This window comes from Oenanthe melanoleuca, chromosome 23, assembly GCF_029582105.1.
Source record: "Oenanthe melanoleuca isolate GR-GAL-2019-014 chromosome 23, OMel1.0, whole genome shotgun sequence".
In the NCBI taxonomy this organism is placed as follows: Eukaryota; Metazoa; Chordata; class Aves; order Passeriformes; family Muscicapidae; genus Oenanthe; species Oenanthe melanoleuca.
The window spans coordinates 784,961-806,866 of record NC_079356.1 but is presented as its reverse complement, the minus strand read 5'-3'; the positions used below and the strand labels follow the sequence as shown (position 1 = coordinate 806,866).

General features: G+C 54.6%; 1 protein-coding gene across 3 annotated transcripts in view; it reads left to right on the top strand.

The window, feature by feature from the left end:
* Positions 1-21,403, top strand: part of SDC3 (syndecan 3) — a 39,500-nt gene extending 18,097 nt beyond the window's left edge. The window contains exons 2-6 of one of the 3 annotated variants that reach the window (XR_008842098.1): positions 11,030-11,147; positions 11,791-12,476; positions 14,025-14,295; positions 15,246-15,678; positions 15,742-21,403. Coding sequence is in view for 1 of the 3 variants with exons in the window: in XM_056509382.1 (XP_056365357.1) it covers positions 11,030-11,147; positions 11,791-12,476; positions 14,025-14,295; positions 15,246-15,412 (1,242 nt within the window). In the remaining 2 variants the exon portion in view is untranslated. Of the gene's footprint in view, positions 1-11,029; positions 11,148-11,790; positions 12,477-14,024; positions 14,296-15,245 lie in introns of all 3 variants that reach the window. The other 2 variants (XR_008842097.1, XM_056509382.1) reach the window with 2 other exon arrangements.
* Positions 21,404-21,906: the final 503 nt, after the last annotated feature.

Genomic DNA, 21,906 nt, shown 5'->3' with positions numbered 1-21,906 from the left:
CCTGATGAGAGGAAGGGCTCTGTCCCTGGGGTGGCAGCCAGTCCTTCCCTGCCGAGATCGCAGTCCCGGGGGTGTCCCCAGCACGGTGGCACTGGGGCACCTCCAGGTCGCTCCCAGCCCGTCCCAGTCTGTGTTTTCCGCCTGGAATTTGGGGACCGGGCACTGAGGGAGGGCTGGGCTGTGGCACTCGGTCCTTTCCCCATCCCAGGGTTTTGCTGTCTGTCCCCAGGGAACAACAGGGTACAGGGAATGGCGACATTCCCGAGGAACGCAGCTCCAGGAGCGTTCAAACCCCCTCCAGGGATGCTCAGAGGGGATTTTGGGGAGTCTGGGCTGGGTGGGCCCTGGGGCTCCTCCCAGCTCAGGGCATTCTGAGATTCCATGAACCCCAAAAGTGTTGCTCAGCACAGATCAGCTTCCCTGGGTGTCCCAGTGTCCCCCCCGGCCCCAGAACGGCCAAGGTGACCCAGGCACAGCCCAGCAGCTCCTCCAGCCAACGCTGGGCTCTTCCCTTTGCTCACAAACCACATCCCACAGCTTTTCCAGCAGCTGGGTGGGCTCCCACCATTTATGGGAATATTTTAGGAGAAACCGCCACCAGCCCTGCAAACAGCCCAGGAGAAAGAGGCAGGTTTTTAACATAAATTCTCGCTTTTTCCTCATTTTCTGTTTGAAAGAGGCAGCAGCTGGGTGAGCTGGGACCTGGCTGCTCCTCTGCTGAGCAGAAATCCGTGCTGCTGCAGGTTTTTCCGTGCGGAATTGTGGCAGCCGGAGGATTTGAGGAGGCTGCCAGGGGGAGGCCAGATCTTTTATTAGAGCAACTGATACGGTTGGGGAAAAAAATCTCCAAAGCAGATCAGCTTTTGGGCTCACCAGTCCTTATTCAGGTCCTAAATAGAAACAGCTCAGTCAGATCCCCGGGTTTATTTTAATCAATTTTAGATCTGAAAACAAAAAAAGAAAAGAAAAAAAGAAAAAAAAAAAAAAAAAGAAAAGAAAAGCAACTGCTGAGCTGAAAGCTTTTTGTCCCCCTTTCTCTGGTGTTTTTTTTCCCCTGTTTTTTTGGATTTGTTTTTCTTGTGTGTGGTGCTTGGCAGAGCTGCTGGTTCAGTCACAGCCTCGACACCCCCAGACACCCCAAATTTGGGTTTTTGTCACCCCTCCAAGAGAGGTTGTGTGAGGTGGAGGCCAGGACAGCTGGATCCTCTTGTGAAAAACGAGGTTCAGCCTCCTGGTAAAATTGAGAAGTTTAATAAAGGACAATAGGAAACAAAGATAATAAAGCAAGGTTTAACGAGCGGGTGCTTGGCACTCAGCCAAGAGCACACTTGCTGCTTTGGAGAGACCCTTTCCACACCTCTTCTATTGCATTGGCCTGTTTATATTCATAAACAATTTAATATTTAAACTTTCCCCAAAGTAGTTTCCATGTTCCAGGAACTGTTTAGCACGGTTCCTTTTCGGGTTTGCCTTTTTAGAGCACGCTCATTTCTTGGCTGTGGTTTTAATCCCTTCTCATCATCACCTCCAGCCTGGGCTTTGGTCCATGCTTGCTACAGACAGCAGGGGCTGATAGTGCCAGGGTTTTTGATGGTCCTGTGGGTCTGTGACAGTATCAGGGGCCTGTGATAGTCCCAGGGTCTGTGACAGTGTCAGGGGTCTGTGACAGTGCCACGGGTCTTCATTGGATGTTATCCCAACCCAGCAGGCAGTGCAATTCCCACAAATACAACTATATCAGTTATTTCACTGATACAGGAAACAAGGACAGGAATGGATGGAGCTGGGGCAGAATATCTAATTATTACGTCTAATAAATACGATATTGTCCTGGTTTGAAGGACAGGTGTCTGCCAATAAAGGCAGGAGCTTCTCTTTCAAATGGAGAATGTAAACCCTCTCCCTCTGAATTATTATAATTTTGAAATTAAGGGGCCCTCAGGCAAAGATATGGGGAATAGGAATAACAGTTCTTTACTAGGAAAATTAAAATAGCAATGCAGTATTACACAGAACAATCCCAGCCCTGCCAGAGTCAGAATCCAAGCTGACACCCGTCAGTCAGTCAGGGTGTTGGCACAGTCCCATTCAATGGTGGCTGCATCCTCCTGCAGTGGCAGATGTGGTTCAGCTGGAGCAGTGCTCCTGGAGAAGGTGCAGTTTCCTCTGAAGGTGCAGGGATGATGTGCAAAGGTCTGGTTTTCCTCTGGAATCCAGTGGAAAGAAGGTACCTTGGTGTCCAAAATCTCAGTTTTTATCTGGGTAGGAAATGTTTGGCTCCTCCCCTAGCTGGAGCATCTCCCAGTGGGATGATGGAATTTTATCAGTCATGCCCTGGGACTCACTGGCCATTAACAGGAGATATCTCCTGGAGGGAGGATGGGCTGTGGGAAAGATAAAGATGATTGCCCAGCTGGTTTAAAGATGGCCCATTAGCAGATAATATGTGCCAGGAGATCAGGGTCACTGCCCCACCCGGCTGCAGCAGATGGGGACAGAATTCACATTTCTGGTCACATTCTGTATTGCAACCCTACACAGATATCTTTAAAGCAAAGTTACTTTTAACATTATACATGCAGCATCTATTTTAATCTTTGTGAAAAGCCAATATTATAATATGAATTTATAACACTCTCCCAGACTATTCCAGGCTCTGGGAAAACGCTCCCCAGCTGCTTTTTGGGCTCATTTCCCCCCCTGGATGTCAGGGATGCTCCCAGTCCCACCTGGGGCTGTCCCTGGGTCAGATCCTGCTCCAGGACCCTGGGGGTGCCCAGGGTCAGTTCTGTGGCCTTGAGGCATTCCCAGGATTCATCTATCCCTGGGGAAGGGACATCAGCCCCCCTGAGCACTGGGTCCAGCCCCTGGAGGTCACCTTGCCATGGGAAACATTTTCGATTTGTTTCGTGGGATGTTTTCAGGTTTGGTTGGTTTTGTTCTTGTTTTTGATTTGTTTGCTTTTAAATTTCTTTTGTATTCACATTTACCCTCAGTTTTTGTGCTGAAGGCAAGGTGGGGCCACTCAAGGAGGGTTGATTCCATTTCCAGCTGAACAATCCCAGCTCTGGGTGGATAAATCCGAGTTTAGGACTCTTTGTGCACTGAACAGAAAGAGGAAATTCCATTTTTTTCCTTCATTTGAGCGCGGGGGGAGAGGGAAACACCGACAACTCCTGAGCACCTTTGGAGGGTGGATTTTGCAGCTGGAAAATGTGGATTAAAGGAATTTTGTGCTGCTGGAACACGGAGGAAACGGGAATTGCAGGCAGGGAGAGACAGGGTTGGGTTTCGGAGAACAAGGGCCCCACTGTCCCAGCATCGAACAGCCCTGAGCGAATTCTCCTTCCCTTTCTCCTGGGCTGGGCTGGGAGGGAAAGCTGAGCCTGGAGAAAGATTTTTCCGTGGAACTCCTGGGTATTGGTGTTTCCTCAGCTGTTGGAGAGAAAAAAACGGGATCCTGTTGGCAAAAAATAGGGGGAAATGGGAAAAAATGATGGAAAATGGGGGAAAAGTGGTGGGAAAGGAGGCAAAAAAATCGTGAAAAAGGGGCAAAAAGTGGTGGAAAAGGAGGGGGGAAATGGTGATGGAAAATCGGGAAAATGGTGGGAATGTGATGAAAAGTGGTGGAAAAAGAAAAAAAAATGCTGGAAACATGAAGAAACTTGTGATAGAAAAGGGGCAGAAAGTGGTGGAAATATGGGGGAAAGTGGTGGAAAGAGGTGCAAAAAAGTGGTGGGAAATTGGAAAAAAACGGTGGGAAACGGGGGAAAATGGTGGAAAAGGGGCAGAAAATGGTAGAAATGTGGGGGAAATGGTGAAAAGAGGCAAAAAGTGGTGGAGAAGGGGCAAAGCTCCTCCCAGGGAAGGCCCCTGTCCCTCGGAGGCGCTGGCACTGCCCTGGCGTGACCCGCGCTCTGTAATCAGCCCAACCATCTGCTGCCAGATTTGGGCGCTCCCAGCAGCTCCAGCTGTCACCAAACCCGCCCAGACCCCGCTGCCCCTGCTGCATTTGGGGGCTGCAATTCCAGGGATCCATCCCGAGGGATCAGCCACACCTCAGGGATGGAGGAAATCCCTCAGGAGGATAAAATGTTGGTTTTCACCTTCCTGTGCTGGGCAATGGGCATGGGGGGTGCATGGAAATGTCCTGGAAATGGGAATAATTCGTTCAGATCCCCAGAAAAATCCTCTCAGGGATAATTTTGGGATTAATTAGGAGAGAGGAGGCTGCTCCCCAGCAAGTTCTTCCCCACAGCTGCTCCTTCTCAGGTTCCTTTCTATGGGAAAATAATTTTTTTTTTATTATTATTTTTCTGGGCGTGCAAAACTTCTCATGGAGCTCCTCAGGCCTGGCTGAAAAGCTCTGGAATTTGGGGGGTTTTTATTTCTGGTTTTGAGGCTTTCAGGTGCGAATTTCTGGGGTTTTCTTCCTGCTCAGGAGGGTTGGGAATGAACTTTTTTCTTAATCTGTGTCTTTGCTGGGAAGAGCTGAGGGGTTCTGGAGCCGGGAATTGAGGAGATGAAAAATAAACATTAAAAATAAAGGGAGTATTGGAATAAAACCCCCCCCACCAAAAAAAAAAAAAAAAAAAAAAAATAAAAGAAGCAGGTGCATATCCAGGCCATGGACTGGGTAAGGGCACAGGAGAGGATTCCCTGGGCAGGGTGGGGTGAGTGCTCCTGGAGGAGCTGGAGGGAAAACGGGGAATGTGGGAATCCCAAAATGCCAGCCTGGAGCGCTGGGATTTAATGGGCAGTGCTCACCCTGTGCTCAGCACTCTGGGAAGGGCAGGAAATAAATGGATCTGCACTAAAAAATTCCCATTTGGGAGCTCATGGAGGAAGAGGAGTCACGGGAGCTGAGGGAGCTCTGGAATGAGCCCCGGGAGGTGAGAAAAGCCCGGGACGGTTTTGCACGTTGAGCTGCAATAGGATTATGGAGCAGAGCAAATTAAAACAATTCCGTAATGAGGAGGGGGGAATTCCAGCTGGGATGGAGGCTGGGAGAGCAGGGAAGGAGGGAATGGATGGAGCTGGAGCAGGAATGGAAAAAACAGAGAGAGGAATGGATGGAACAGGGACAGGAATGGATGGAACAGGGACAGGAATGGATGGAACAGGAATGGATGGAACAGGGGCAGGAATGGATGGAAAAGGAACAGGAATGGATGGGATGGAATGGATGGAACTGGGACAGGAATGGATGGAACTGGGGCAGGAATGGATGGAACAGGAATGGATGGAACTGGGGAAGGAATGGATGGAACAGGAATGGATGGAACAGGAATGGATGGAGCTGGGGCAGGAATGGATGGAACAGGAATGGATGGAACAGGAATGGCAGGAATGGATGGAGGAATGGATGGAACAGGGGCAGGAATGGATGGAGCTGGGGCAGGAATGGGTGGAACAGGAACAGGAATGGATGGAGCTGGGGCAGGAATGGATGGAACAGGAATGGATGGAACAGGGGCAGGAATGGATGGAACAGGGGCAGGAATAGATGGAGCTGAGTGTGATCTCAAGTCCTTGCACCTGGAGTTCCGTGTATTCCCTGAGGGATGATGAAACTCAGGAGCATCTATGTCCATTTTTGGGATGTGCCTGGCTCCTCTCATTGCCAGTAGAGAATTCCTACAAATCTGGAATAATTGCAGCTCCTCCATCAACGTTAATCATTATTTTCCTTGCAGAAAATGAGTGGCCAATTAAATCCAAACACACTGGGCTTTGGGCAGCTCTTAATTGGGGACTTAATTAATCTGAGGAACAATGAAGGGGCACAAAACAAGGGGCTGGTGCTGGCTGAGCTTATGTCACACTTTGGGAGTGGGATCTCCACTGGGATGAGCATCCACACCCCTTTCCCAACATCCACATCCCAAATTCCAGCCCGTGCTCCTGGGCTCTGCCTGGGGAATCTCCATCCCAGCAGCTCTGGTGGTCCTGGATCCCATGGTGGTCTTTTCCCAGGTTCCTGCCCGCAGCAGCTTTCCAGCAGATTTATTTTTAACTCCCAGCCTTGGATTGGGGAGTGGAAATTCAGCGATGTTTTGGAGTGGGAAAAGAATCATGGAGTCTTTTGAACTTCAGAAAAGATGTTTTCATTCCAGCTTTTTGTGCGAGCTCGTATTATTCCAGCTGTTTATAGTATCCCTAAATCACTTGCTGGGATGAGTTATTGAGGTTTTCGGTGTAAAACACCAGAAAAGGACTTTGGGGGGGTGATTAATTGAAAATATCCCATGGAAAATATTCAAAGAATCAACATTTCCCCCGTGATATATTCTCAGTGTAGAAGTGTTTTCCTGCAGAAAGAATCTTTTGGCTCCTGACGGATTCCTGGCCCTGGCTGTGTCATTCCAAGCTTTCCAAGGCGCCCAGATCCAGCATTTCCCCAGGAGGAACAGCCTGGGGTGCTGCTGATCCATTGGCTCCATCCTGGCAGGGCCACCCTCCTTCCACCTCATCCTGGTGCCCCTGTGGGGCTTGGTCCTGCTGGAATGGGATTTGGGTTCCCAGATCTTCTCTGGGTTTGGGCTTCCCAGAGCTTCTCTAGATCTGGATTCCCAAGAGCTTCTCTGGGTTTGGGCTTCCCACCTTACTCCCTGTGACCCCATTTCCCTGCCCCCCCGGGAAGGAGCCTCCATCCCCGGCTCTGACACCACCCGGGCTGCAGCGGGATGCGTCGCCATGGAGGAGGCGTTGCCATGGCGACCGTTGCCGTGGCGATGGCGACCGTGCAGCAGGGCCCGAGAGCATCCCAGGGAGGGTCCCCGCCTCTCGCGGTGCTCGGGGATGCATTGATCTGATTCCCCAGGTTCCCCTCCTCCCCGCGGCGGCACACTCAGCACTGAGAGCTCTTACCACCTTCTGGGTTCTGCTTTGGGGCAGATTGAGGCAGTTTTACGTTCCATGGAGTGGAAATGCCCTAAATGATAAAACAGCCTGCCTGGGGAAGGAGGGGTGTGTGGGGAATTTAGAAATCTCCAGACCAGGCGGTTCCTGTCCCCCAGGATGTTCAGAGGTGAAGAAGGGTCTGTGGGAACATCCTTGTGCCACACACGAAGGTGACAGGAGGGTCCCTTCTGTGCCTTGGTTTCCACATCTTCTAAAACACCAAATCCTCTGTCTCTGCTAAAGCTCTTCCACGGCGTGGAAATGCCCTAAATAATAAAATGCCCTGATCCTCCTGCCTGGGGAAGGAGGGATGTGCAGGGAATGTAGGCAGCTCCAAACCAGGCACTCCCTGGATGTGTCAGAGATGCAGAGGGTTCTGCAGGACCATCTTTGTACCATGAAGGTGACAGGAGGGTCCCTTCTGTGCCCTGTGCCCTGCCCAAGACCCCAAATCCCCTGGAGATCTCCTGGGGGGCTGAGTGAGACCCTTTACCCTTTATTTATGTTTTTCACCTGTAAAATGGTGCCACCCACACTGACAAGGGGAGAGCAGAGGGAGGGGTGGCACTGACCATACTGGGTGGGTAACACAGCTGATGGAGAGGGACTGAATCTCTCCCTGACCCCCCCGCCAGGCCAAGGGCTCCCAGCCCTCCCTGGCTCTCCAGGACTCTCAGGTTGGGATTTGGGTGGGATTTGTGCTGCTGGGGCCCCTTGGCTGCCGTTCCCTGCCAGCCCAGCCCAGCTGGAGGGATGGAAGGGGGCAGGGAGTGTCTGGGTGGGAACCATCACCCGCCAATCGCCCTTTTCAGGTGGTGAAGGATCCTTTGGGATGGGGTGGGCGGTGTGTTTGTTATCCGAGCTCGATGTAGGGCCCCTGTCACTGCCGAGATCCAAACCCTTTGTGTCTGGCGCTTACTGGGGTCACCGAGAGCGCAGTGAGGGAGAATTCAGTGAAACGTGACTTTCCGGCCCTGCCCTGGTGTCTGCTCTTCATCAGGGCTTGTTTTTATAGCGGCAGAGCCGTGACCTTTGGGGAGCCTGGGGGAGTGGGAACGGGGCCGTTGTTTGGGGTCTGGGTGATGCCAGAGCTGGGTCCTGACCTGGGCTGCCCCCAGTGACGGCTCATGGGACACAGGGGTGTGACAGGAGCAGTTCAGGCTGCAGGACAGTCCTGGGCACAGCCAGCCCCTCCCTGGGCACACTGAAACCTTCCCCTCCTTACCAGAAGTGATGCAGTCCCCAGCCCCGCCTCGCCCCGCCGTGATCCCGGGTTTAATTTCCCTAATGAAGCAGCGCTGAGCTGGGTAAGGAACCCCTGCCAGGGGCCATCAGCTGGCAGTTGGAATCGCAGGGATGGAGCCGCTGGCCCTTGGCTGGAGCTGGCTAATAAACGGCATCCTGGTGCCACCGGGGCAGGGTGTGACAGGGGTGACAGGGGGAACGGAGCCAGGAGCAGCGGCACACTGGGATTTCCTCCCTGCCCTAAGGAATTCTCTGCCTGTCCCAGCTTTGGATTGAGCACTGGAGAGGGGGCTCGGAGCACCTGGAATGCTGTGAGCCTGTCCCTCGTCCGAGCCACGGGAGGGACTGATCCAGGTGGGGACACGGCTTGTGTGCCACCCCCAGCCCTCGGCAGGCACGGAATCCATGCCCTGGAAATCTTTTCTAGCTGGAGCAGCCCCATGGCTCCTGCACGGGGTGGGGTCAGACTGGGGCTGCAGGGATGGATCCGGCACATCCGAGGGTCCCTCCGGCCGTGGTCTGACCACACGGACCTGCTGGGGCAGGGACACGTCTGGAGGAAGTTTCTTTTCTGGGACAAATCCAGGCAGCTGTGGATTGGTTTGGGGTCTGGGATGGATTGGGCATGGGGTCTGGTATGAATTGTGAATGGGGACTGTGATGGATTTGGAACAGGCGCTGTGATGGATGGGGAGGCAGCCCCAGGTCGGGAGGTGGGAGCTGCTGTCCTGAGTGATTTGTGGTTTCCTGGCCTGGCAAAATCTGTCTTCCCTCCCCTCCATCCCAGCCAGACCAGGGGGAGCAGCCCCTCATTCCCAGGGGAGCAGCCCCTCATTCCTGGGGGGGAGCAGCCCCTCATTCCCGGGGGGAGCAGCCCCTCATTCCAGGGGGGGAGCAGCCCCTCATTCCTGAGGGGGGCAGCAGCCCCTCATTCCCCGGGAGGGAGCAGCCCCTCTTTCCAGGGAACAGCCCCTCTTTCCCGGAGGAGGCAGACCCTCATTCCTCGGGAGGGGGCTCATGCATGGCCAGAGGCACACAGAGCATTAATGATCCACGCAGCACTAAATCCAAATAAACCCCGACTGCTCCCGAGATTTATGGCACGAGCCTGACCTGAAACCATCGGGGCTGCAGCTGGGAGAGGTTACATCAGTGCCTTGGGAATGGAGGGATGAGGGGGCTTCTCTGGGAACAGCCACATCCCAAATACCCCCCTGTGCGCCAGGAACTCCTGGAGATTGTTCCCAAGGCTTTATGGAGCTCGGCTGGGGCTGTGCTGCAGGTGGGGCCCCCCAGGTCTGGCCCACCTGTGGGGTTGTTGTGGGGTTTGCATTGCTTCTGGTTGTGGGGTTGTTGAAGGGAAGGGAAGGGAAGGGAAGGGAAGGGAAGGGAAGGGAAGGGAAGGGAAGGGAAGGGAAGGGAAGGGAAGGGAAGGGAAGGGAAGGGAAGGGAAGGGAAGGGAAGGGAAGGGAAGGGAAGGGAAGGGAAGGGAAGGGAAGGGAAGGGAAGGGAAGGGTGGATGCACACCCGTTGGATGGATGGGAGCTGCTGTGCCAAGCTGCTGCTTCCATTCCCATTTCCTGCTCCAAGCCCAGAGCCAGGAGTCTGGAACGGCCCCATCTGGTTCCAATTTTGGGAGGAACAAAGGGAGCGAGGCCATGTGGCTCCCATCAGGTCACACAGGGGGAATCCCACCCTCGGGAATGTGGATGGGCTGCAGAGTGCTGGGCTCTCATTTCTTGGGGAGCCTTGATGCTTTTGGTGTAAAAACATCAAAAGGCAAATGAGAGTGATTCCCAATGTTTCTTCCTGCATCCCCTCAACCCTGGGCATTTTGCCTTCTCTTCCCAACAATTTTGGTGACCTGTCTCATATTTTTGGCTGTGCAACTCCCAAATCCCTGTGGATTTATTCTGCTGGATCACAAATTCCAGTGAACTGCTGGTGAGCGGGTGTTGGGAGTCCATCAGCTGGGGAGCAAAGGACGAATATTCCCAGAGTTTTGGGCTGTTGGATTCATCCAGTGGCTGCTGGGAAGAGCAGGAGCAGATCCAGGCAGACACAGCTCAGACACTTAAAAGCTCAACTCCCCTTGCCCTTCCTGAGCTGATGGATTCTGTCTCCTGATGGGAGAAGGGATGTGGAGACAAAGAGCCAGGTCCCAAATTTCTCCGCCTGACTGTTCAAAACTCCTTTCTGCTCCAAGCTGCAGCAAAAACAAAGAAACCCCGAGCTGTTTTCGGGAGGTAAAACGCTCTGAGAGGCGACAGGGACCCTTCAAGGCCTTGATTTGAAACTGAAGCTGGAACCTGGCTCGTTACATCTTGAAACATCTGATGCGATCTCGCAGATCAAAGCTGCCTTGTTTGCCTTGTAATGAGGTGTCAAAGCATTTCCTTGCAACGCCAACAGGAGACACTTTGATCTGCAAAACAAGATGTTTAAGAGCGCTGCTAGCGAGGGCTCCCCGCGTTTTCGCAGCTCAGGGAAGAAGGGGAATATTTGAAGTCTGCTGTTGTTTCCTCTCGAGGCTTCCCAAGCTGTGGCAGCTGATGAGGTGTTGCTGTCACACCGGAGCCAGGACTCACAGGGAAATCATCGAGGCTGAACAGCAGCCAGCTGGAGAAGCAAAGCGAGTATTTTTCTTACAGCTTCCAAAAGGAATTGTTGGGTTTTCCCACAAAAAAGGGCTTTTTGTCCGTGGGAAGTGTTGGAGCCGATGTGAGCTCACTCTGAGTCGTTTTGGGGGAAAACACTGATTTGGGTGGTTCAGCTGGAGGTTGTTTGTGCTGCTGCTGCCCTGGTCTGGCTTTTCCCGTGGCTGGGCTCTCACCTGCCGGGGCTGGAGCCGCTCACGCGTCCCTCCCCTGCCCGGGCACAGGCTCAGCGCTGGCGCAATGAGAACTACGAGAGGCCCGTGGACCTGGAGGGCTCCGGGGACGACGACCCCTTCGGAGAAGATGAGCTGGACGATGTCTACTCCGGCTCTGGCTCGGGGTGTGAGTAACTGGGGGGCTCCTGGGATGGACCCCTGGATGGTTGGGGGTTCCTGGGATTCCTGGGAAGGTCCTTGGCTGACTCTGGGGTTGAGGGTTCCTGGGAAGGGTCCTTGGCTGGCTGTTGGGGACTGGGGGGTCCTGGGAAGGTCGTTGGTTAGCTGTGGGCTTGGGGGGTTCCTGGGAAGTTCTTTGGCTGGCCGTGGGGTAGGATGGCTCTGGAGAAAGGTCCTTGTCTGGCTGTGGGGTTGGGGGTTCCTGGGATTCCTGGGAAGGTCCTTGGCTGGCTGTGGGGTTTGGGAGTTCCTGGGAAGGTCCTTGCCTGGCTGTGTGGTTGGAGGGCTGGAGAGGGGATGTGAGGGCTGGAATTGCCCTTTGGCCATCACTGCAGTTGTCCTCTAAGACAAAAGCAATGAGAGCTGCCCCAAAAGTTTGGCTCCAGTGCCTCCATGTCCCAGTTCAGCCTCTGGCCCTACTGGGCAGGACTGGTCCTTCCACTGACCCCAGAGAGGCTTTGGCCACCACGTGGGAGCAGCCCTTGGTTTCTGCCGAGCCTGGAGCCATCCATGCTCTCGGATTTTGGGGGTGACCCCAGGGAAATGCATCAGCAGAGGTTTCACTCCTCCCTCTTGTCGCCCCGTTTCAGATTTCGAGCCGGAGCTGGGGCTGGACACGGCCGTGAGCCTGACCACGGACACGCTGGTGACGCTGCCCACCACGGCGGCCGTGCTGCCCGTCACCGCCGCCCAGCCCGTGGCAACGCCCCTGCAGCCGTCCCCCAGCCCCCAGGACACCAGCCCCGGGCAGGCAACCAGCGCCTTCCTCATCCCCAGGACCACGGAAGCGCCGGTGGTGCCCAGCTGGAAAGGCACCACCACCAGCAGCACGGCCAGCGAGCCCCCGACCACCACGGCCACCACCTCTGCAGCCACCACCACTGCGGCCACCATGGCCACCACCACTGCGGCCACCATGGCCACCACCACCGTGGCCACCACCACCACCACCACTGCGGCCACCACCACGACCACCACTGCGGCCACCGCCACCACGAGCAGCACCACAGTGGCCACGGCCAAGCCCACCACCATCCGGAGGTTCCTGCCCCCCTTGGCCACCAAGGCGGCCACCACCCGGGCCACCACCCTGGAGACGCCCACCACGCCCGTCCCCGAAACCAGCACCCCGACAGAGGCGGCCACGTCACCCCTTGTCCCCAGCAGCACGGCCAAGCCCAGGGCTCTGCCAAAGCCCAGCACCTCCAGGACTGCAGAGCCCCCCGAGAAAAGCACGGCCTTGCTGCCCACGCTGCCGCCCACAGAGGCTCCCCAGGTAGGAGGCCGGAGCCCTTCTCGCTGCTCGGGGCTCCTGGGCTCCCTGGGAAGCTGAGTGGTGGCCACGGGAGGCCTATGGTGTCCGTCCATCCTCGGCCACTTGCTCTGAGGGAGGCGAGGCAGGCTGGGCTCTTCCAGCACGGCACATCTGGGGGGCTGGGAGGGTGAAAGGGGGAGCTCGGCCCGGGCTGTTCGAGCTCCAGGATGTGCCACCGACCCGGTGCCCCGGCACTGCCTTCTCCCGAGCGGCTTCCCCAGGCGGGAGGGCAGCAGTGCCACCTCCCACGGGGACACGGCGACTTTCCTCGGGGTTTGGTGCCATGTCCCAGCTCCCAGCCCCGGCCCGAGCCCCAAACTCTCCTCAATTACGGCTTGATGGTGCATTTCCAGCCCTCGGGTGTCCTGAGCAGGAATTTCAGCTCCATCTCGCATTCACAGCCCCTCGGGGGCCCTTTGCAGCCGCTTTGACTGAAAGGTGGAGTGATTTGTCTAAACTACTCCCTCTTTTCCGCCTGCAAATGCGTGCTCGGAGCGCTCGGGGCTCTCGCTGACCTTCAATTAATCCCTGTCACAAACCCGGCCGCTCGCTCGTGGGAAGCGCTGAGCCGTGCGCTGGCCCCGGGGCAGCGGGACATGGAGAGGGCTCCCACCCCCGCCCCGCACAGCTCCTGGATCCCGGCTCCTCCTGAATCCTGGCTCATCCTGAATCCCGGCTCCTCCTGAATCCTGCTGTGTGCCCGACGCAGGCGGGAAGGAGCCGCTTGCCCCACCAGGGAGGGATCCCGGGGAGGTTTGGCTCGAGGATGCTCCAGCTCGGGGGACACGCCAGAGGACAAGGGGAAGGTCCAGGGAATGTGCAGGAGGCAGTGAAGGGGTCAGGGATGGGATGGAGGGGGTGGGATGGATCATATTCCCAGGCAATATTTGCCCTCGAGGCTGGGATCCCCTCCTTGGTGAGGAAACTGGGCAGGGGCAGAAAGGGGCTGGGTGACAGCTCTATGTCCTGGGTGACAGCCCTGTGTCCTGGGTGACAAGGACCCATCCTCCTGCTCCTGCTCTGTGCAGCAGGATGGGGGGAAAGGAAGAGGGAAGGGGTCCCTGGAGCTCATCCAGCGGAATCCAGACCTTCCTCTTCTGTGCTGGTGTGGCCTGGATGTTGTGTCACCCACCTCCTGTTGGGGGTGAGTCACCTGTGAGAGGTGACACCCAACCTGTGCACTGGGGACAGAGCCCATGGAGAGTCTGCCATGAGATATTGGGGAGAAATTCTTCCCTGTAAGGGTGGAGGGTGTGGGATGGGGTCTCCATAGGAGAAAGTACAGGGAAGAGGTCCTGGGATGGGGACAGAGAATGGCAGTGGTGGCCTCAGCCATTTGGTGACCATCAGGTTGTGGGGTTGTGTTGTCACTGTGGTACAACTTCAGTGACACAGGGAAGGGACACCCCAACATTGTCCCCATGTCCCCCACCCTGTCCTCGGTCCAGTGATGTCCCTGTGGACACCCTTTGGTCCTTGTCCCCTGCTCCATCTTGTCCTTTCTCCCAGATGGAGCCGGGGGAGGTGACAACAGTCCCCGACAGCGAGCTGGAGGTGCCGGCCAGCAGCGGCCCCAGCGGGGACTTCGAGATCCGGGAGGAGGAGGAGACGACTCGTCCCGAGCTGGGGAACGAGGTGATGGCCGTGGTGACAGCGCCGGCGGGGCGGGGGCCCGGCAGGAAGGTGGAGACGGGGCTGGTGGACAACACGATAGACTCGGGCAACTCGGCCGCACAGCTGCCCCAGAAAAACATCCTGGAGAGGAAAGAGGTGTTGATAGGTGAGATTCGGGGCCGAGGGGTTGGGGGAAGGGTTGGGCGCACAGGGATGTCCCAGGAGAGGGGACGGTTCTGGGAAGTGCATTGGGATAACCCCCACCCACCTCCCGAAACTGCTCCCAGCGGTGTCCCAGGGTCTCCTGCCTTTGCCAGGAAAGCTCTGCACAATTTCCTTCTACCGAGGTGGACTTCCAGGAAAAAACCCAGGATTTTAGTGCAAAGATGTTCTGTGGTCATAGCTCAGCACTCAGCGCTGCTCCAAAACTTCCAAAGCCAGGCTGGAATCCCAAATGATCCCCCCAAACTGGGGTGGTGCCGAGCCTGGCATAACCCACATCCACCTCCCAAAATTGCTCCATGGCTCTACTGGGGGGTCCCAGGGGTCTCCATGTCTCTGCCAGGAATGTTGTGCACAATTTGTTTGTGCTGAGATGGATTGCCAGGAAAAAAAATTGGATTATTTTTCCTGGAAATCCAAAGATGTTCTGTGGTGACCTGGCCGCTGCTGAGAGGCTGCTCCCAAATTTCCAAAGCACCAAACCAGGCTGGAATCTCAAATGATCCCCCCCAAGGTCTTTGTGGTGGAAGCCAGGCTGGAGGGGGGGGATGGCACTGATGGCCTGGGGTGCCACCAACAGCCAGGTCAGGGGGTGGCACTGACAGCTGGGGGTGACACTGAGGTCCATGGGGGTTACACTGAGGACTAGAGAGGTGACACTGATGGACATAGGTGGCATGGACAGCTGGGGTAGCACTTACAGCCGGGGGTGGCACTGATGGCCGTGGGTGGCACTGACACCTGGGGGTGGCACTGATGACCAGGGGTGGCACTGATGGCCGTGGGTGGCACTGGCACCTGGGGTGGCTCTGACACCTGGGGTGGCTCTGACAGTCCCGGTGGCACTGGCAGCGGCGGGTGGCACTGACAGCCGTGTCCCCTGTGCGCTTGCAGCGGTGATCGTGGGCGGTGTGGTGGGCGCCCTTTTCGCCGCCTTCCTGGTGATGCTGCTCATCTACCGCATGAAGAAGAAGGACGAGGGCAGCTACACGCTGGAGGAGCCCAAGCAGGCCAACGTCACCTACCAGAAACCCGACAAGCAGGAGGAGTTCTACGCGTAACCGAGAGCCCGCAGTGCCTCACGCTTCCTCCCTCCCTCCCTCCCCGCCCCAAACCCTCCCTCCTCTCCTCCATCCAGTCTCTCTCTTTCCCCCCTTCTCTCTCTCTCTTTTTGGGATCAGACTGTGAATTTACAAAGCAAAACCTGCAGCGGCTGAAGGAGGAAACATCTCCTTGGCATGGGGGGCACGGGGTGCCTGAGGCAGCGCTGAGGTGACACCAAGCAGCACCAAGGTCACACCGAGCAGTGACATTGAGCAGTGCTGAGGTGACACTGAGCAGCGCTGAGGTGACAACGAGCAGCACTGAGGTCACACCAAGCAGCGCTGAGGTGACACCGAGCACTGACACTGAGCAGCGCTGAGGTCACACCAAGCAGCGCTGAGGTGACACCGAGCAGCACCGAGGTGACACCGAGCAGCACTGAGGTGACACCGAGCACCGCTGGCCTTTCTGCTGGCGGGAGGGACGGGACACGCGGCCGATGCCAAGGGGCCGGAGCCAGCGCGGCCGTGCCCGGGAATGCCCTGGAGAGCACAGGATGGGCTGCCCACGGACCCTGGAGCTCAGCTGGACTTTTCCCACCACCACAAACTCCGGGATCCAGACACCTCCTGCCAGCCCTGGGGCACGAGGGCTTGCTTTGGATTTATTCTCCTTTTTTTTCCGTCCGTAAAGAGGGAGATTTCCTTCCCTCTGTCTCGTCTTTATTTTTTGGATTTCTTTTGGAATGGGTTTGGTCACTCTGCAGGAATCCCCTTCTGCTGGAAGAGAGAACACGGCTCTCCAACGCTCCTGGAACCTTGGGAAAAGCACAAGGGGCTGGAATACCTGGTGCACTGGGATTTGCTCCTGGAGTGGGGAAAAAAGGAAATAAATACAAACACTGGGAATGATCCCTTTGGATCAACATTCCAGAGCGCTTGTGGAGCTGCACTGGGCCATCCCAGGCTGCTGCCCTCCAGCCACCCCCTGGAATCTCTTGGATCGTGTCTGGCTGAGGAGTTTGGCCGGGAAGGGACTTGGCTTGGGCTGGGTTTTCACTGTGACCACTAAAGCTCGGCTTAGCGGGACACTGCTTGGAGAGGAGCTGGGAATGGAGAAGCTGAATCCTGTCCCTGGCTCTTGCAGAGGGGATAACAGAGCTCTGCAAGGCGGGGGATGCAGCCTAAGGAAGGGAATCCAAGCAGGGACAATCCCTGTCCCCTTGGGCAGGGATCCCGCATGTTCCAGAGGTGAGGAGGAGGAGGCAGAACCACGGCTCTGCCCCTGGGCTGGATCCTCGGGAAAATCCCAAAACCAGTGGAAAGACGCAGGACTGATGGTTTTCCTTTGTTGTTTGAATCCCCAGGATTGATGGTTTTCCCTCTGGTGTTTCAATCCCAGCACAACCCACAGGGCTGGAGTGAGCCCAGGTGTCCCCCCGGGTGTCCCCGGGGAGGATCCAGAGCCTCCAGAGCCTTTGGGAAAGGCTGGATTTCCCAGAGCAATCTCTGCACACAGAATCAATTCAGATATTTCAATTAAGGTGTTCCTATAAGGTGGCTCTTAATTAGCTGGAGCCCTGTTTGTGGAGCTTTGTTGCCATGATGGTTGTGATCTTGATGAGGTCCCGTGGAGACTTTGGATTTGCTCTTGGAGCAATTTAAATGGGAAATTTGGGGGGAAAATCATTGCTTTGTGCATTAATCTGCCCAGAACCAAGGACACTTTGGCCCCTGGGGGGGGTTGGTGGATTTAGGGTTTTATTGCCCTGGTGGGGGTTACAAAACAGAAGAGATTAATTGTGGAAGGGATTTGAGGCCATATGAATATTTTAAATATATATATATAAATATATATCTCCACTCCTGTACACCCACAGTAAGACAGGTATGGAAGGAAATGAAATCCCTGGAATTTCTCAATGCACTGAGATGCTTTGGTGGGATTTGGGGTTGGGAAGTTGGGAGCTTTGGGTTGCTTTTCCCTGGGATACAACCTTTACTTTGGGACAGGGAACAGAGCTCCGGGCATGGATCAGCTCTAAATCCTCATTTTTGAGCTGTCATCCTCAAAACCCTCGTGGTTCATGTTCTTGGAGTTTGGGATGTTGGAGTCTGTTGGATGTTTGGGGGGTGGTGCTGGGAGTGACCATTTCTGTGTCCATCCTGGAGGGAGGATGAGGATGAAGATGAGGATGAGGATGAATGGTGCTCCAAAGGAGGGAACACACTCAGAAGGAGCCTGGTGCCAACCCAGTGCGCTGCTCCCGAGGGAGTTTGGACTCCTGGATTTGATTATTTTAGGATTTTGGGATCACACAAAGGGGAGTGGCACAAATCAAGGTCACCAAGGCCACCCAAAATCCTCATCTTTTGGGAAAACCTGGATTTAATCTTTAGAGCTTGCTTTAAAAAAAAAACAAAACCCCAACCCTCCCAGCTTAATCTTTTTAATGCTGCTTTTCAGAGCTGCCTCCTTAATCTTCTTCATTCCATTTTTTACCCCTATTTAATAGTCTGAAGTTCCATAATACAATTTTTTTACTCACTCAAGCTTAACCTCGTCCCTCTCAGCTGGTGTTAGGTTGTAATCCCGGCACTTAAATCCGTCACAGCTTCTGGATGAGGAAAGCTGGAGGTGGGAAGGTGAGAGAAGCCTAGGCAGGACTTTTGCAGTAATTAAAATATGAGATAAACACAATAAAAAAAAGGTGAAGGCAATTAAACTGCTAACTAGAAGTGATCAAATAATTTGTTGTTTATCTCCTGCTTCCACGCTTCTGCTCTCCACTTGGACAGGGATGTGAGCTCCAGGAGAATTTTTTGGGTTTGGAAAACCCAAAAACCACTTTTTGTGATGTTAATGATGTCAGAGCCTCTTGTGTCACCTCAGCTCCATGAGTTGAGGTTTGAAGGGAAGAAAAGTCTACAGACAAAATCCGGCTGCAGAGCGGATTTTGGGAAAACAGACTCCGGTGTCTCCAGCATCTTCCCTTCCCAAAGCTGAGCCTGGCATCGTCCCCTCTGATGTGGGGATCCCTCATGGTGATCCAGCCAGGAACAGCTGGAGCAGTGCCCAGATGTGCTGGTCCTTCCAGCTGTGCTCCCCGAGGGATTTTCCACGGCTTTTCCATTTCTTTTCCGCACGTTCCTGTGTGCGTGTGCTGTGCTGGAGCCGCAGGGAGACTCTTGGCTGCTCCAGCTGGATAATTTTAGGAGTTTCTGGAACTGCAGGGTGGTGTGGGCTGCTCTGCCAGCTGTGCCAGCCTTGGGGCTCTCCCTGCTGGAAATGCAGCAGGAGAATGATGGAGAATATCCAGGAACTCCGGGAGCACATCCATCCACAGAAGGCAGGAATGGAGCAAAGGGAAGGGAAAGCACAGACCCCAAACCAGGGCTGGAATGGGGAGTTTGGGAAGGGCAGGACATGGAAGGGGCCCAGCAGCAGCAGGACCCAGCCCTGCGTGGGTTTTGCAGGGCTGGGAGTTGTCCCTTTGCTCCAAAAATCTCTCAGATTTTGGATCCTTCCATAAAAAGCACCAGGTCCCTGTGTTTGGAAGGAGTTGTCCCTTTGCTCCAAAAATCTCTTGATTTTGGATCTTTCCGTAACGAGCCGTGCTGGGGGGACCCAGCTGCAGGGAAGGGGATGGCTCAGGGGATGGCTTGGGCTGAATGACAGCCAGGATGGTTTGCCTCAAATTTCCCCACTCCCTCCCCCATTTCCCTGACAATCCCTGTCCTGCTCCTTTGCCTCATCTCCAGCTCCAGAATTCCTAGCTCTCCTTGCTGTGAATCACCAGCTCAGAGGCTTCCACAGGAACAAACCCATGAGCCAAGAACAGGAATGGATTTTTTAATTCCCTTTTTCTCCCATAACCACCCTTGTCATGATTTTTTTCTGGGCTCCACGGTTTTCTGCCAGGCTCTATCTTTCAGCCCAGGAAGGTTTGGTTGGAATGAGCTCCCTGGGATCCCCAGGAGTGGGGCTGGGTGTGTCTGTGTGTGTATATATGTGTATGTAATTAATGTATATGTAGAGATGTATAGATGGGCACGGGGCTGTGAGCTCTGCTCCTGAGGAGGAGGAGGAGGAAAAGGAGGAGGAAAATGAGGAAAGGGAGGAGGATTTGTCCTCCAGCACCACGTGCTGGGCTCTGCAGCCCTCGGCCCCTGTCCTAGGCAATGTGAGATTGAGCTTCATTCTCTGCCCAAGGGATGTGGGATTCCCTGCCCAAGGAATGTGGGATTTGGCCTCATTCCCTGCCCCAAGGGATGCGGGATTTCCTGTCCCAAGGAATGTTGGATTCAGCCTTGTTCCCTGTCCCAAAGGATTCAGGATTCCCCCTCAGCCCCTGTCCCAAGGCATGTGGGATTCAGCCTTGGCTCCGCTCTCAGGGGATGCAGGATTCCCTGCCCAAGGAATGTGGGATTCCCTACCCCAAAGGATTTGGGATCCAGCCTCGGCCCTTATCCCAAGGGATGCAGGATTTCCCCTTATTCCCTGTCCCAAGGGATACAGGGTTTCCCCTTGGCCCTTATTCCAAGGGATGCTGGATTCCATCTCTCAAATTCCTGCTGCTCCTCCCTCCCCTCCCTGCCCTTCACATCCCCCCGACAGTGATCCCAGTCCCGCTGATCCCAGTCCCAGTAATCCCAGTCCCAGTAATCCCAGCCCCACTGACCCCAGTCCCGCTGATCCCAGTCCCAGTATTCCCAGTCCCAGTGATCCCAGTCCCAGTGATCCCAGTCCTGCTGATCCCAGTCCCGCTGATCCCAGTCCCGCTGATCCCAGTCCCGCTGATCCCAGCCCCACTGACCCCAGTCCCAGTGATCCCAGTCCCACTGATCCCAGTCCTGCTGATCCCAGTCCCAATGATCCCAGTCCCAGTGATCCCAGTCCCGCTGATTCCAGCCCCGCTGATCCCAGTCCCGCTGATCCCAGCCCCAATAATCCCAGTCCCAGTCGGGATGAGCCGGGGCTGGGATCGGGATCCTTTTGCCGCTGCCAGGCCGGAGCAGATCCGGGCTGGGATCCCGGGATGAATCCGAAGCCCTGTGAGCTCTGGAGCTCCCCCAGGCTCATGCTGGCAGCTCCCCCACCTCTGCCTCAGTCTGCAGCGCCCAAACTTTTCATTTCTGTTCATTTTTCCCATTATTTTGATTTTTGGGTAAAACAAACCCGATTTTTCACACCCCACATTCCAGCGCTTCTCCCAAGGCCTCCAGGGCGCCAGGGATTTTTCCTGCAGCAATTCCCCCCCTTGAGGGTCCCCCTGGCCGAAGTGACCCCAGCCCAGCTGACAATCAAACCAGACTCCCGAAAACCAGGAATCCATTGCAGTTTGATAGAAAAACTTTTTAAAATCCCCCCCTTCTCTCTCACCACCACATCTCCAGGATAAACCATCACCCACTGCTCCTCCTGTAAATAAACATCGAACCTTCTTGTATAAATTAAAAATAAAATAATTTTAAAAAAAGACAAAAAAAAAAAATTCCATTGATAAACATCCCAAAAATAAAAGTTTAAAAAATCTCCCTTTCCAGAAGATTAAAGTAATTCCAACTTCACTTTTTTTTCGAGCGGATTTCCAATCCCAGCAGGAAAACAAAACAAAGATCTGGAACACTGCAAGTGTTGGAGCTTTCAATGAATCCGGGAGGGAAAAAAAAATGCATGTAAATATTTTTAATAGGAGACATATCTTAAACAGAACTTTTTTTTGTATGTACATAACTCTCCTAGAGTTTAGTACTGAAATGGCTTCATAGTGTCTGTTTCGAAAAGGAAAGGAAAAGAAAATGTTTGTTAATTGTTTTTGTTCTTACTCAATGGCCAAAACTTTAAAAATAATGACAAAAAAAAAAAGAAAAAAAAGACTCTAAAAATAATCTTTGCCAATGGATCTAGCACTGTAATGGTACTGTCTATTTTTTTTAATTATTTCTGTGCTGTGCCCATTTATAAAATGAGGAAAAGATAAAAAATAAAGTCATTTAAACATTGTCTGCCCAGGACCTGGCCTGAGTTCTTGGTGCCAACTGCTCCGGGGTCTGTCTGGGAGTGGAGGGAGAAGGTCCTGGGCCCATCAGGGTGTGGCTAAGGAATGGTTTCCATGGCAACTACAGCGATGCTGAGGAGCCTGGACCATCCCAGTACACCCATGGATGATCCCAGTAGAGCCCTGGATGATCCCAGTACACCCATGGATAATCCCAGTACACCCATGTATAATCCCAGTACAGCCTGGACCATCCCAGTAGAGCCCTGAATGATCCCAGTACAGCCCTGGATGATCCCAGTACAGCCTGGACCATCCCAGCACAGCCATAGATAATCCCAGAAAACCCATGGATGATCCCAGCACACCCATGGATGATCCCAGCACAACCTGGGGGTGCTCCCTGGAGAGGAGAAGCTCCAGGAGAGCTCAGAGCCCCTGGCAGGGCCTGAAGGGGCTCCAGGAGAGCTCAGAGGGACTGGGGACAAGGGATGGAGGGACAGGACACAG